We start from the raw sequence: 16889 nt of genomic DNA, 5'->3' as shown, positions 1-16889 counted from the left end.
TGATTCTGGAACTTTTTTGGAATGTTTTTGGAACTTCTATTTTAGTTCAATAATAGGTTGTAAAGTAATGATTTTTGGACCATTTTTGAATATTTTTGGAACGTCATAAAAACTTTTTTTTTACCATCAAAATTACTAACGTTCCAAAAAAGTTCTAGTCGAAGTTCTAATCTGTCTCATGTTTAGAAGTTCCACATGCGGAACTTTTTTGGAATCTTTTTGGAACGAATTTTTTTTACACGGTTGAGGCTCTAATCCAGATTATGTTATTCCAGTTTAGTCCTCAAAGTGGTAAAATAGGTCGTAACTACTACTTTGAGGACTAAACTAGGATAACTTTCTATACTGTTGTCAATCTTCAAATTCTAAATTGATCCACAAAAACCTCGTTGAGAACTTTGAGACTTAAATCCGAATTTGTTTTTTGAATCGGGACCTGTAAAGAATATTTACACCGGTGGCGGTGTTGAAATTTAACACCGAAAATTATAACACCTACTCCACCTGGACTTACCCCGGTTTTTTTTTTATAGTATACTAATTTGTTATAACCACCTGTTGAGATTTTACAATATGATTATCTTATTTATAAAAAATATATTGTTTGGCAGTGAGGATTATTAATTATGTTATGTATTTAATTATTGTCTGGTGTAAATAATACACCGACGGAAAATTAAACAAAAACATGAAAATAATTATTTTATAGCTTGAGTTATTAATTTATTTATTAATACAAATGGAAGCTTTGAATATTCTACAAAGCTTGCGATGAATAAATAAACTCCATTATCAACCATTTTATTTTTTATAAATATTTTACTACTGTTCAACAAATTATTTGAACATGTGGATAATTGGGATTTTCAGAGATTATTGGCTAATGATATTTTATATAAACGAGGGTGACAATTGCACTGTGAAAAATTTGCCGAGTGAACGTGGATTAATTAAATCCGAAGTGAATTCGGAGTGAATACAGAGCAGATGACTGTTTATTTTTTTAAACTCCTCAGAGTAAAATTTACTCCGAAGGAAGGTTTATTTTAATATTAAAATTCCAAATCAGAGTGAATGTGGATTTAAATAATTTCCGGACCACTCTGAAATCTCTCCGCTGAAAAGAAAAACTCCCTATTTACTCCATACGTGATTTGTTTTAAAAATTTCGAAACTCCGAGTAACGAATTGAATTCAAATTTAAATAAAATCCGTAATCACTCCGAATTCACTTCTGATTTTTCACAGTGTGTTCGCCTCAAAATTCGAATTCAAGCCTTTAACGAAATTATTTTAATTAATTAAAAACCTATAAAATTTTATTGCAACAAAAAAATTTTATCATGAAAGTAATGAAAAAAATTCGCAATTTTCTTAGCGGGAAGTTAAAAAAAAAAAAAAGTATTTCTATGATGTCTTCCAAAGTTCACTTATTAAAAAATATTTGGCTTCGCTCATATCAGAGGTTGAATATCAATGCTAATCAAAAGTTTTGAGTTGAAACCGATTAATTAAAAAAAATTCAACATAAGGACAAATGCAATAGCCCGATTTCTATGACATTTATTAAAAATTATAAAAATAATTTCATTTCAATGACAAGTTCAGTAGTCACAGCAAGTCTGGCTAGTATTATTTTTCAGAAAATTTACTCATTTGTTATTTTGATACTCGATGAATAGTTATATAGAAAAATCAAAAGCGTCAAACTAAAATTTAGTTATCGCAGAATCGATAAAAAAAAATTTTAAACGTTCAGGTGTCATAGAAATTTGAAAAAAATATTTTTATAGCGAAATTGTTTCTAAACTGACTGGAGACTGGTTATAACTATGTAGCCATATATATATAATAGTGCAGCCTATTATTTGTTATTAAATTAAATTTTAAACGTGACTCGATCGAAACCACTGGCTCGATTTCAGTAAAACGAAAGTTTTAGAATTGAGTTAAAACTTTTAAAATACTCAGTAATAGATTCAAAATTTAACTTTGACAGAGATTTATATTTCAAGAGAAATATAGTGCATTTAATAATTTAAAGCAACTTATTGATTGGAGCTCCATTCGAATGATATGAACCAAACAAACGGAATGAATTGCATTTATATCGTGAATCAACAAAAGGTCTTTAGCCTTTATGTTATTAGATAGATCAAAATGATATTAATTAATCCTATTATCCATCAAGCCGTAGTAATTAGACGGATCAACATCAGATTTTTTATTTTATTTAATCGCCTAACAAGTTTTCGTCTATTGAAATAATTGTCAGATTATCTGATTAATTAATTTGTAATTAATTCTTTCTAACATATTATTATATAAAACCTCACAATATATTTGAACTATGGCTTCACTGTTACAAAGCATCAATTAGAAAACAAATGAATAAACTAATCCATGATATTAGAAGAACAATAAAAGCTTTGTATCATTAATGATATTCAAAATTTACAGAAATCAATGCGTACATGTTTCCATAAGTATTTAAATTTAAAACATATTAATTGATAGTAATAATTAAACACTTACCAAATCTCCCCTGAACAGCAAATTTTGAAATTTTGACTCTACTGCATCTCTTTTTTTAATTAATTTAAATTCGTAGCTCAATTCATTAAAACAAACTAAAACACTTTTTGAAATTAAAAATTTTACAGTTACACTTCACTGACTTTTTTTTTCACTTCGCGAGATTTAAAAATAATCGGAAATTTAAGTTACTGATTTGCGGCACTTAATTTAATTTACAACAAAACACCAGAACCACATTCACATTTAAACACCACAATGACATTTATATTTAAACACCACAATAACATTTTTATTTAAACACTACCCGTTTTTTAAGAGCGTGAATGTAGATGAGTGTGAATGTAGCAGACAGACAAAATTTAAATTATTAATAAATAGAATAAATAATTAATAAAATAAAATTTTTTAAAAATGCGCATTTAAAAAATTTTTAAATTAATAAGTGCATTTTTTAAAATTATTATTTTATTAATTATTTACTCTATTTATTAATAATTTAAATTTTGTCCGTCTGCTACATTCACACTCATGATCCTGAAGTTAGCAGACAATTGAAAATTTTGGAATTTTTTTTCAACAATTTGAATTTTAAAATAACTAAAAATATGCACATGTAAATAATTTAAAAAATTATGTTTTGAAAAAATGCACTTATTAATTTAAAAATTTTTTAAATGCGCATTTTGTTGAAATTTTATTTTGATAATTATTTACTCTATTCATTAATGATTTTAAATTTGTCTGATGTCTGTTGCATTCACACTCATATTTTTTTTAATTTATTGTTTTTGAAAAAATTCACAAATTATTAGACATCCGCTAATTTTATTATCATGTAAAATTTTCGTGTCAATTTTATAATTCATGAGTCTGAATTTAGCAGACATCAGACAAATTTAAAATTATAAATAATTAATAAAATGAAATTAAAAAAAAATGCGCATTTAAAAAATTTTGAAATTAACAAGTGTATTTTTTATGAAAATTATTTTTTAAAATATTTATTCTATTTATTTATAATTTAAAATTTATCTGATGTCTGCTACATTCACTATTATGATATGAGACAATTTATAAATTTTAAATTTTAAATAAATAAATTAATTAATTAAAATAATGAGATTGAAAAAAATACGCGTACTGATTTTTCAATTTTCGAAATACGTATTTAGTAATCTTCACTCTACTTACATTTTATTGATTTATTCTAAAATTCAAACAATTGCAAAGCGTCAGCTACATTCGCACTCATCAAAAATTATGATACTCAAGTAAGCCGGCGTCTATTATTTTTAATCCGGGTTTAAATTATTATTGCTGGTATATCTATATATTATTAATCTATAGATATACCAGCATTGTTGATTTAAACCCGGATGAAAATAAACCCGGTCTGAAAAACTGGCCCTAAATAATCATTACCACTAATTAATAATAATTTTTTAATTATATATATGCACTGAGTTTAAATAATTATACACTAAAATCAACTAAATTATTATAAATTAAATCGAACAGACAGAACCCAAGCGCGAGACGTTCACTTAGCTGACGCCATCTTGGTGTCGCTGAGTTACCGCTTGGAATCTCTAGCGCCACCTGCTGATATTCAAATTTTAAATTCCTATTTTATCATACCAACATACAAATACAAAGATATAATCAATATCAACAACTGTAATTATAATAATTAACAATTTTATATACAATATTAATTAAATACACAACTACGACACTGTCTCTCATAAAATAAACAAAAAATTCCCAAAATAAAATTCCATACGCTTCGCAAATTAATTTTATAATCCTAAAGTTAGCAGACAATTAAAAAATTTCGGATTTCATTTTCAACAAATCAAATACAAAAAAAAATAAAAACTACAAAATGCACATTTTGAAAATTTTAAAAACTACAAGTGCAATTTCCCATATATTTTTTTTTTATAATTTATCATTTTGAAAAAAAAATCCAAAAATTATTAGACGTCGGCTAACTTATGAGTGTTTATTTTATTTTTGGATTTGTTAAAAAGCGATAAATTATAAAATAAAAAATCATTTTAAAAACTGCATTTATAGCCTTTTAAATGTTCTACATCTGCATATTTTTAGTTTTTTTTTCTTCAAATTCAATTGTTGAAAAAAAAATTCGGAAATTTTTAATTGTATGCTGACTTCAGAATCATTAGTGTGATAATACTGAAATTAGCCGACGTCTAATAATTTTTGGATTTTTTAAAAAACGATGAAATAAATAATAATTTAAAAAATTGCACTTATAGTCTTTTAAATTTTCTACATGTCATATTTTTAGTTTTTTTTTTCTTTAAATTCAATTGTTGAAAAAAAAATCCGACAATTTTTAATTGTCTACTGACTTCAGAATTATTGAGTGTGAATGTAGCTGACAATTATGAATTTAAAAAATTAAAAAATAAATGAATTAAATGTAAATCGTATAAAATTAAAAAATGCGCATTTATAGAATGTGAAAATCAGTATGTGCATTTTTTTTATTTTATATTTTTGATTATCTAATTCATTTATTTAAAATTTAAAATTTGTCTCAACTCTGCTACATTCACGCTCATGGCTAACTTTAGTATCATATTAATTTTTATTTTAATAAATTCTAATATTTATCATTCTCATAAAATAAAATAAAAAATATATACATCTTGTTTACTACAAATCAAAAGTAACTGCGTAAATACGTTTGTCTGACGCAATATTGAAAAAAAGTGAATAATAAAATTCAAAATCTCCTGGAAAAGCGCGCGAAACTAAAATCATAAACCAGCCAATAAGAGCGCGTGTAAACTTTTAAATCGATTGGCGGTAAACCAATGAAATAATTCGAAATAAAATGAAGTTTCTCTCAGCCTCCATGACGCGTTTACTGCCACGTTGGCAGCGTTCCTGAGTGAGTAAAACTTTTTAGTCATTTGCGTTTTTGTGTCAAATGCGCTTACGCCCGTTTTGTAAAGTTTATTGAACATATATGCTCCAGTATTCAAAATATATGTAAGTATCAACATTGATATCAATAATATATAAAATACGTAATTAATAATTTGAAATAATTCTCCAATGTCTAGAGTCAACGTCAGGAATTCGTTATCAGCAAATTCTAGTCCGCAGTGATAGTGCAGTTCAGTGCAAATGTATCAAGTGTAAATTAAATGCACTGTAGTGTTTGTCATATTTATATATATATATATATAAGGAACAAGAAATAAAGTATAATATCAGTGTATCTTAGTATCATAATGACCAAAAAGACTCGGGGCTTGGGTTTATACCTGACACAAGAGTGAGAAAAACCCGAAACCGGTTGGTGTTCTCTATCACTCCGGGGTGGGGCGACAAACGCCTTCAAACCGTCGGCTTTTCAACTCCTCGGTCTTCATATATTAGTTTCGAGACATAAAACTCAACAGTGGATTACATATTTTTATTAATATATTGTTTTTTTATATTATATTTTATTTTTTTATATTTAGTTTACACAAAACTCAGTGCCTAGTGTCTGTAAATATTTTTTAAAAACTTTGTGTTTTAAAAAAATCTAAAATGTCATCGGCTGCAGACATGAGTCTGATGGATCTTTTCTTCGATCAAGAAGATCCGGTATTAAAAAATGGATTCAAAGAAGAAATTATGATGGATGCTGATTACAATGATCCTCTTACTGTGAGTATTATATTTTATTTGAATAAAATAATAAATTTATTTAAAGAATGTCGAGTAAGTTGAATTTTTTTAGCCGAATTGTACCGTTAAATTTTTATTACCGTTACTTCAATACTTTATTCGCCGGGAAATATTTTTATATATAAATGGACTCCAAATTAATTATTTTCCGAAGATAATTTAAATTATTTTTAAATAATTAATGTTTGCTACTATTAGTTATAGATAATTAATTTGAATTTTTACCGAGGGCAAGTAGAAAATTTTGGAGCAAAATAAATATGTAGTTTACATGCACAAGTTTAATGTTATTTGAACACAGCTATTCTTGTATAATCTTGTGCCCTCATTTAAACTAGAATATAGCAGAATGCTCAATGTAATGATACTTTTTCCTTGAATTTTAAATAACATATGGCACAAACCGCATGCGTCTGCTACTATAAATTTATAAGTTTTTTTTTTTTATTTGTTTGTTCTATTAATAACTTATCCACAACAAACAATTTATCATTTATTTTTGTTTACTTTTACTTAAATTCAAATTTAAATTTAAAAATTTCCCGGTCTGGATATTAGTAATTAATTTATTTAAGTTAATTAATTACTTTTAATTCAATTATTGGACTAATTTTTTATAGCATATGGAACGCAGACCACGTGCGTCAAATGGAGCTCTTATAAATCTTCGAATATTTTTATGACTGATATTAATTATGATACTGAATTTAGCCGAGGTCTTTTAATTTATTAATTTTTTTCAAAGCGATTAATTACAAAGAAAAGATTTTTAAAAATTGCACTTATAGTTTTTTAAATTTTCTACATATGCATTTTTTTAGATTTTTTATTTTCGTAATTAATTAGCTGGAAAAAATTGACAAATTAATTGTCTGTTAACCAGAATCATTTAATTATAATATATGTACCTGAAGATCCGAACGTTTTTTGCTCAACGAAAATGAAAAAATTTATGTAATTTGACGGGTCTAAAGTGACTTCAGGGGTAATTAGCGGTGGCTGCAATTGCCGGCTGACATGCGAAATATTTTAAAAATTTAGATCCAGTAGATTTTTTATTTTTCACTTTGATTTTTTATTTTCGTTCCACGAAAAACGTTTCGATCTTCAGATACATTATAATACTGAATTTAGTGGACGTCTTATAATTTTTTTCAAAGCGAAGAATTACAAAAAAAAAAATCGGTCTGTCAGTTGACCCTGCGGGCCAGCCTCAAAACTTCCCGCTGTTTTCGAGCTCGTTGAGCTCGAAAACATTATTGTGAATACATTTTCGAGCTCTTCGAGCTCGCAAATACTTTTGTATGCCATTGTTTTGTAAAAAACCATTTTTTAGCATTTCTTTCTCCCACGATATCTCGCAAACGAATTAACCGATTTTGATGGTTGAGGCGGCAATCGACGTGTTTTATCAAGTTCTAAAGCTGATCAAATTTTGAAATCGATTTATCGAGTCGTTTTTGAGAAATTTCGAAAAAACCAAAAAAAAAAATTTTTTTGAATTCTTTCGTCAACGGTTTCTCTTGAACGAATGAACCGATTTCGATGGTTGAGGTGGCATTCGACGCGGCTTATAGAGTTTTAGAGCTGATTAGATTTTGGAATCAATCCATCGAGCAAATTAAAAGTTATCCAAATAAAACATTTTTGAAAAAATTTTATTTTCGAAATATCTCTGAACGCACCCTACCGATTAAGTTCAAATTCTTACGGCCTCAAGACATTAACAAGCCGCGTCGAATGACACCTTAACGATCAAAATCGGTTCATCCGTTCAAGAGTTATGAATATTTACATACATACATACATACGTACGTACGTACGTACACACATACATACACTCGGACATCATCGTGAAATTAGTCAGGATAGCTTCCTAGGACCTCGAAACGTCGACATCTGATGGAAATTCGATTTTCGTAAATCGGACCGAAACCAATAACTTCCCGAATTTTGGAAAATTTACAATTTTCTTAGCGGGAAGTTAAAAAGATCTAAAAAAATGCACTTATAGTTTTTTTAATTTTCTACATGTGCATTTTTTTAGAATTTGTTTTTTCTTATTAATAAGCTGGAAAAAATTAGCAAATTGTTAATGGTCTGCTAACTTTAGGATCATTATTAATTTACGCGTATGTCTGTTATCTTTTAATGATAAATAATATAAATAAAAAAAATATGTGTATCTAGTTTACTTTTTTTATTAACAAAATTTCATTAATTATATTTTCTATATTAATTTCAATATTTTTAAATAAAATTTCATAGATTTCAGTAAACTTATATATTTTTTTACTACTCATATATTTTAAGTCGTAATTAATTTTGATCTTTCTAAATAATTTTATTATTTAGGGGGCGAGAGATCGGTATGTGGAATTAAAAAGCCGGTTTTTTAGGATAAACCTGTTTTTCTAAGGGATCTACTGGTCAGTAAATTCTGTGAGATGAAAAAACTTTTTTTCCGCGATCAATGACCTCTGGAAAAAAAATAATTTCACGTGTCGAATGTTCTGTAAAAAAAAATTGACTTGAAATATCGGTCTTTAGCTTAAAAAATATGAAACCTCATTAACTGATACGCTGAGTATGACGAAATAGATAAGATAGTAGTATTTTTTCAGTGTTAGTTATTGTAGATACATTTTATCTAGACTCAATATGACGTAGAACTTTTAAAAATCGATTACATATTGATTTATATGTTTATCTTTATCTATATCTTAATGTTTAGTGGCTTTCTTTCAAATTTTAATGCATGTTTTTGAAATACTTATTCATAGTTTTATATTACATCACATTAGTGATTATCAATTCCAATAGAAAATCATAATCATCCTGAAGTTACAATGAGGGCAAATGTAGCAGACATAAGATAATTTTTAAATTACGTTTAAAAAAATTAAATAATTAAAATAATAAAATTTGAAAAAATGCATGTACTGATTTTTGATTTTTCTAAACGTGCATTTTTTTATTTTTATTTTATAATCATTTTATTTGCTCATTTCAAAGGTTCAAAAATTGTCAGATGTCCGATAACTTTATTGTTTTGAAGTTACAATTTTTTCAACAAATCAATGAAGAAAAAAAACCTAAAAAAATGCACATGTAGAAAATTAAAAAAGCTATAGGTGCAATTTTTGGAAATTTTTTTTTTTATAATTTGTCATTTCTAAAAGAATCCAAAAATTATTAGACGTCGGCTGACTTCAAGATCATAAATAAATACGATCCTGAAGTTAGCAGACAATTAAAAATTTTTGGATTTTCTTTTGAACAATTAAATTCAAAGAAAAAAAAAACTAAAAATATGCACATGTAGAAAATTTAAAAGACTACATGTGCATTGTCTACAAAAAAGATTCTATGACATTTTATGATAAGTCCGATAGTTTCGCCGGAAAAGTAAAAAGATTTCGAAATTTACTCTAACTTGACTTCGAGGTCTAATAACTTTTGAACAGATGGATTTATCGAAAAATGATAAGAGACTTTTTTTGTAGAGCGTTAAATTCCCTACAAAAATGTATGCTGGGCTTATTCGTACAATTAGCCATTGCCGAGGAAAAAAATTACAAACTAAAAAAATTTTTTTTTCCCATGTTATTTAAATGGGAAATTGAATTTTCCGATGCGCTAAGCCCCTAGTTGACTTAGAATTTTTTTTCAAGCAAGAATAATAAATGTATAAACTTAAACTAAAACTTATAATAATAGAAGAGATTACAACTAATGATATCGAAATCAATAATAAAAAAATATATGTTATAATCTGGTAATAATAACAGTTATAAAAAAAATCTCATCGTTATATTTTTAAAAATAAATTTATTTGATTTTAAATTTCCATAATTATCATATTGAATGAATTAAAAAAAATTTTAGACTGAATCATGGCCAACACCAACAGACGAGTTCCTCGACTCGATGTTAAAATTGGAACACCCATTCAATTTAATGGAAAATGATGTCGACGCATTACCATCATCTTCATCAGACTCAGGATTATCAAGCGCACTGTCTCTGTCTTGTGAGCAACAGTTGAGTCCATTACTCCCAATAGAAGATCAACTTGAGCTAAGTAACGACAATCAAAGTAGCCCGCAGAATTTCACCGACTTCCAGTACTTGGGAAGTCCCAATGATTCTGTGGGCAGCTTCACCGCCGACAGCCCAGTTAGATCCGTAATGAGTTCAAATGTTGGTTCACCGGGCACAGATATGACCGAAGAAATGGATTTTGAATCGAATTATATTACAGCTGTTGATCCAAATGTCGTCGAAGGTTCCATTGAAACTCCGGTTCAGTTGATTAAACAAGAACCCCAGCCCGTCATTGAATTCAGTAAGTTTCATTATTGTACAAATGTTTTAATTCATTTAACAAAATATTTATAATTTATTGAGCAAACCATTTGTTAAAAGTATGTCAAATACGTCATCTTTATTTAATAACTCGTTACTTTATATTCTGATGCAATCATATAAATTAACTCGTCAATTATTCGCTTGTCTCGTTCATTGTTTTAAATCTTCAATTGATTTGTTTACTTTCTATTAAGACTGACTAGAAAATAGGAGACGAGGCAGAATGGGGTAGAGCGGGCAAATCGAGGTACCCTCAAAATTTTATAAAAAGAAACTTATTCTTTTTAAATATTTTTCAAACATTTGTAAATATAATTGAGCTTTTGTCCCACTATTAAAATGGAAATTTTATTTTATACTTTTTCATTAATTAAAGGCAGTGTCAGACAGTACCCGCCCCCCATTTTTCAAAAATTTTCAATGACTCAACAGTAGGGTTGGAGAATACAGTCGCGGTTTTTTTTAAATATCTCATGAAATATGCAGATTAAAGAAAAAAAATATAGGAACAATTTTGTAGGAAATTAAATTCTTGACAAAAAAGGTCATATTCATTTTTTTTTTATAAAATGTGTATTTATGAAGATATTTTAAGAAAACATTTTTAGATCTTATCAATTGAGCATTTTAAGGATAACGAATGTCAAAAATAATGTTTTTCCTTAAATATAGATAACTTCGTAACTCGTAACATATCAATTATTTAGGCTTGCTATAGTTTCTATATACTTAGAAAAATGTTATTTTCAAAATTTGTAATCCTTAAAACGCTCAATTCATCAGATCTAAAAAAAGCTTTCTTAAAATATCTTCATAAATACACATTTTATAAAAAAAATGAAAATGACTTTTTTTTTCAAGAATTTAATTTCCTACAAAATTGTTTCTATGATTTTTTCCTCTAATCTGCATATTTCATGAGATATTTAAAAAAAACCGCGGTTGTATCGAGAAATGAACTTTGATCGTCCTGCGGCACGTGTTTTTTTTACTTAAAAAAAAAAACCAACTTCCCCACGTATTTTTTCACTAAAAAGAAGCTTCTTATGGGCCGCCTGAGAAAGTTTAATTTTTGACGACCACCCAACAGTCATAAGTGTCAAATTTTATCAATTAATTACAAAAAAATCTAAACTTTCATTGAAAAAAAGGACAACGCAGTTGTAATTTCACCGAGATATAGAATTTTTTAACAATTACTGACAGTTGTTATCAATTAGGAGTCAAACGAAAATTTTTTGAATAAATTTTAGCCTACAAAATTCGAATTATAAAATTGACAAGAAGATTTTACTAAAATTTATTTTACAAATTTCATTCGACTCCTAATTGATATCAATTGCAATTAATTTTTTTAAAAATCTATCTCAGCGAAATTGTTCTTCTTTCAATTAATGCTTAAATTTTTTTTTTAATTAATTAATTAATTAAATTTTGATACACTTATGACAGTTGAAAGTCATTGAAAATTTTTTTAAGTAGGGCCCTGTCTAACTGGCCTTAGTACCCCGTTTTGCCCCCACCCTCTCCCTTATATTTATTTATTTATTTTTTCTATGTAATATTAAATATTTATTTTAGATTCAGCACCTAAACAGCCAGTAAAGAAACAAGAAACGACATTAAATTTGCGTAACATAACATGCAACGGTAAAAGAAATATAAGACAATTAATCCGTGTAACACCTGTTGGTTCCGGTAATCCACGGTCAATATTATTACCCGTTAGTTTGAAGGATATGAAAGAAGTCCGTACAATTAAAATAATAAATGCAACACAAGCAAGAAATTTAAAAGGTTTCAAATTAAATCCTGGAAACGTTATCAGCAAGGCCATTCCTGTAAGTTATTTTTATATATATTTATATTATTATTATTAATTATATTTAATTAAAATGTATACTCAAGTGAAATATATTTAAATTACCAGGTAAACATTAAACACGAGGACACGTCAAGCGAAAAAAGTAGCATCCAATCGGGCGACGAAGTATCTGAGACAGAATTTATGTACCCGCCGTTGATATTGACTCCCGAAGAAAAACGTCTACTGGCGAAAGAGGGTATTAGCCTCCCATCACATTATCCGCTTACCAAAAACGAAGAGCGGGAACTAAAACGCGTAAGACGTAAAATTCGCAACAAAGTATCGGCACAGGATTCGCGTAAAAGAAAAAAGGAGTACGTTGACAGCCTCGAGGACCGCGTCAAGCAGGACGCTGAGGCTAAAATGAATCTGTCAAAACGGATAAAAGTCCTGGAGTCAACTGTCGAGAGCCAGGCTGGACAGATCAAGAGCCAAGCTGGGCAGATAAAACGTCTGCTGGCGATAATACAGAATCGGAATAAAAATGCCCAGCCAGCGACATGTCTAATGGTTTTATTACTATCATTAGCTCTTGTTGCTGTTCCTAATTTACGACCGCATTCTAATAATTCCAGTGAGTTAAGGAAACAAGAATCAAAGCCAATAACACCACCACTTGCTGGTAAATCAACTCAATCATTTACTTTTTATTTTATTTTTATTTTTAGCCCATGCTCGGACAGTCTCCCACTTTTTAAAAAATTTCAATGACTTTTAACTGTCACAAGCGTGTAGAAATTTTATTAATTAATTAAAAAAAAATTAAACTAATCATTGAAAAGAGAAAAATTTTTCTGAGGTATAGATAAAAAAAAAAATTACTTGCAATTGATATCAATTCGGAGTTGAACAAAATTTATAAAATAAATTTTAGTAAAATCTTACAATTAGAATTTTTAAATTTTGTGGACTAAAATTTATTCAAAAAACTCCTAATTGATGGCAACTGCAAGTAATTTTTTAAAAATTCTATCTAGGTAAAATTACGACCACGTTCTCCTTTTTTCAATTAATGGTTTAATTTTCGTTTAAATAATTCATAAAATTTTGATAAATTTATGACTGTTGTTGAGTAATTGAAAGTATTTGAAAAGTAGAGACACTGTCTGAGAATGCCCTTAAGACAATGGAGAAGAATTTATAAATTAAAAGTACCTGTCGCTAACTGTATCAGCATACGTGTATTGACTAGTACTGTATTTTGTACAGGTCGCAATGGGACATTGAACCCTGAGAGAATTGTGAAAGGCTTACAATCTCTCTTGTCTTTTACTTCTTCTTATTCTCATTATTTATTTTTGTTTTATTTTTGGTTAACGTTTTATACTCGAGAGAGTAAAGTCTTGGCCAGATTCCGATGTATTTTTACTCTTTTTAATTCGCGAATATCGAGTGTAAATACAGACGATAAATATTATTGTAGTTATATAAGTTATGTATATATATTTTTGGAATGATTTTAAAGTTAAATTAATACGTGACAAATTTATTTTAATTTAAATTATTTAATCAGATGTAATAGAAGTAGAATAGGACTGATGTTTAGTTAATTTATTTTTTAAATGAGGATACAAAATAGAGTTTGATTTTTATTAGTAGAGTCGGATGTGTGAGAGGTAAATAAATATATGTCTATTATTGATGAGTGATGAGTACGAGGTTCGTCTAAACTAGGGCATTGGTAATGTAATAACGTGTGTGACAATGGAATATAACCGGTATAATACTTTCGGATCGATATAGTAAATAAAAAAAGTCCCTCAACTACTTTCTATCACATGGAGCGACCCCGTGAAAGGCCGGAGCTCTTTACACTATTTTATTACTATCATATTCGACCTAAATAGTCATTCATATTTTCTTTGGACTAATTGATATAAAAAAAATTCAGTTTTAATTCAAACTTTTTTATTTTTATAATTTTTTGATATTTATAAAATATTTAAAAAACGATTTTTTATTTTCAATGATGGGTTGAAAAAATTTTATAAATAATTTTGTGATATTCAGCCCAAAATTCCAACACTTTTTTTTTAATTAATTAAAAAAAATATGAAAATTTTCTTTATTGATTTTTTTATAAAGTCAACGTCAGTATAAATTTTAGATTTGAATTAAAATATGAAATTTAAATAATTATTAAGGCCAAGCTCAGACAGTGCCCCCCACTTTTAAAAAATTTCAATAACTTTCAACTTTCATAAGCGTATAGAAATTTTACCAGTTATTAAAAAAAAATTAAACTATTAATTAACAAAAGGACAATTTTTCTGAGGTATAGATTTAAAAAAAATTACTTGCAGCTGATATCAATTAAGAGTTTAACGAAATTTGTAAAATAAATTTCAGTAAAATCTTCATGTCAATTTTATAATTTGAATTTATGTACCTGAAGATCAGAACGTTTTTCGCGCGAAAATGAAAAAATCCATGCAATTCGACTGCTGAAGTCGTTCGGGGGATTGGGGGGTAGTCTAAGATTTTCGGCTGACATACCAGCATCTATATGCGAAACATTTTAGAAATCTAGTCATCCAGCAGATTTTTTACTTTCCAATTTTCTTTTTCGTTGCGCGAAAAACGTTCTGATCTTCAGGAACATGAAAATTTTTAAATTTCGTAGGCTAAAATTTATTCAAAAAATTTCTTCCAACTCCTAATTGATATCAACTGTAAGTAATTTTAATTTAAATTCTATATCTTAGTGGAATTGTCCTTTTTTCAATTAAGATTTTAATTTTTTTTTTTTTTTTAATTAGTTGATAGAATTTTGATAATGAGTGTGAATGTAGCAGACATCAGACAAATTTAATATTATGAATAAATAGAGTAAATAATTTAAAAAATAACATATATAAAAAATGCACTTATTAATTTTAAAATTTTTTGAATGCCCATTTTTTAAAATTTTATTTTATTAATAATTTAAAAATCTTCTAATGTCTGCTACACTTCACACTCATATTTTGATACGCTTATGAAAGTTGAAAATCATTGAAATTTTTTAAAAAGTGTGTGGGGGGGGGGGGCGTCGGAGAATGCCCTTAAAAAAATATGATAATTTTCTTAATTGATTATTCTATAAAATTAACGTCAGTAAAAATTTAAGATTTGAATTAAAATAGAAAATTTTAACAAAAAACAAAATATCACAATTTTATAAATTTTAGTTAAATAATTAAATTATTTTTTTTTATTACGATTAAGTAACAATCGAATTAACTTTTTAAGTCTTCCCAAGCATAATAGCTGTCTAGTCTATAAATATAAGGCTAAATTATATATAAACTTAGTCTACACTTATATATATCTAATTTCTTAATGTGGTCTAGGTCGTTCGCGAAGCCTGCTTTTCACAAAGCAATTAGTTGAAGAAGAGTTCCAGCAATACAGCGAGGAATTGCTCCAGGAAGTCGAGAGCCTTCTAGACCATGACTACAGTCCGATCCAAGTCTCGCTCTACAAACCACCATCGCGCTACGACGTTGAGCAGAAGGCAAACAACAACAAACTGTTCACTGGAGATCTCTCGGGCGGGATGTTTGCCCGAAAGTCAGAGTTCGCTGACGTCAAGTTGAGTAAAAAGTACATTGAGCCTCCTCTCGACGACGTCTGGCCTCCTCCCAAGCCCGATAACGTTCAAGCGGTCAAAGTCTTAGACAAACTCGAGGCAATAACTAACGAGTTAAAAATAAATATCTCTGATACTGACGGCACCAGAACAGTGGTCCTCAAAGTACCGCAGGAAATATAAAATTTTTCATAAATAATTATCATTAATTCATTAATTAGTATTGGAAATATTTTTTATTTATTAATTACTAATTATTCAATTTATATATTCATTGGTATTTGTTATATAGATATATTTTTTTTTTACTTATAAATGCTTACGAAATTCGTAGTCTATTTTTTTTGCTAGGGTTATAATTATTACATAATTATATAAATATTTTTTTTTTGAAAATTTATCTGAATGATAATTAAACAGAATGAAATATTACAATTAGAAGAGAATTAATGATTGTAAAAAAAAGATTTTGAATTTTTTTTTTAATAATAATATTTACTGCTATTATTATTATAAATTAATTAAGTAAATAATTAATTGATGACGTGTAAATAATTTTTTTTTTGAATGAAGGAATGAATTGTTTTTTTTTTTAGAAAAAAAAACTAAGTGATAAAATTTAATTGTTAATGTTTCACATACATTTTATAAGAATTAGTTAATAGTATAAATTTGTACTATAAGAATTAGATATTTAAGAGTAATAAAAAATAATTGATGTCCAGTGTAATTTCAAGGTAATTTTAAAAATTATTTTGACAAAAGAGGGATTAGTATATTTTTTTTTTTAAGGGCATTCATAAGGGGACAGTCATAAGTATATAAAAA

The 16889-nt window shown here is 27.4% G+C and overlaps 1 protein-coding gene across 1 annotated transcript; it reads left to right on the top strand.

Moving 5' to 3' along the window:
• The first annotated feature begins 5426 nt into the window (after nucleotides 1-5426).
• LOC130666663 (cyclic AMP-responsive element-binding protein 3-like protein 2) lies at nucleotides 5427-16505 on the top strand. Its single transcript, XM_057467851.1, has 6 exons — nucleotides 5427-5562; nucleotides 5637-6231; nucleotides 10141-10600; nucleotides 12205-12464; nucleotides 12554-13112; nucleotides 15823-16505. Exons 2-6 carry the CDS (start codon nucleotides 6112-6114, stop codon nucleotides 16242-16244), a joined length of 1821 nt encoding a protein of 606 aa, XP_057323834.1. The 5' UTR covers nucleotides 5427-5562; nucleotides 5637-6111; the 3' UTR covers nucleotides 16245-16505.
• Nucleotides 16506-16889: the final 384 nt, after the last annotated feature.

This window comes from Microplitis mediator, chromosome 4 (assembly GCF_029852145.1).
Source record: "Microplitis mediator isolate UGA2020A chromosome 4, iyMicMedi2.1, whole genome shotgun sequence".
Classification (NCBI taxonomy): Eukaryota; Metazoa; Arthropoda; class Insecta; order Hymenoptera; family Braconidae; genus Microplitis; species Microplitis mediator.
The sequence above is the reverse complement of the archived record's forward strand: the minus strand, read 5'-3'. Positions and strand labels throughout refer to the sequence as shown.

Excerpts from the sequence above, each read along its gene's own strand:
- LOC130666663 (XM_057467851.1), top strand. The coding sequence starts at position 6,112 with ATGTCATCGGCTGCAGACATGAGTCTGATGGATCTTTTCTTCGATCAA. Across the intron at positions 10,601-12,204 it reads CCAGCCCGTCATTGAATTCA|ATTCAGCACCTAAACAGCCA; the intron begins GTAAGTTTCATT and ends TATTTATTTTAG. Across the intron at positions 13,113-15,822 it reads AATAACACCACCACTTGCTG|GTCGTTCGCGAAGCCTGCTT; the intron begins GTAAATCAACTC and ends AATGTGGTCTAG.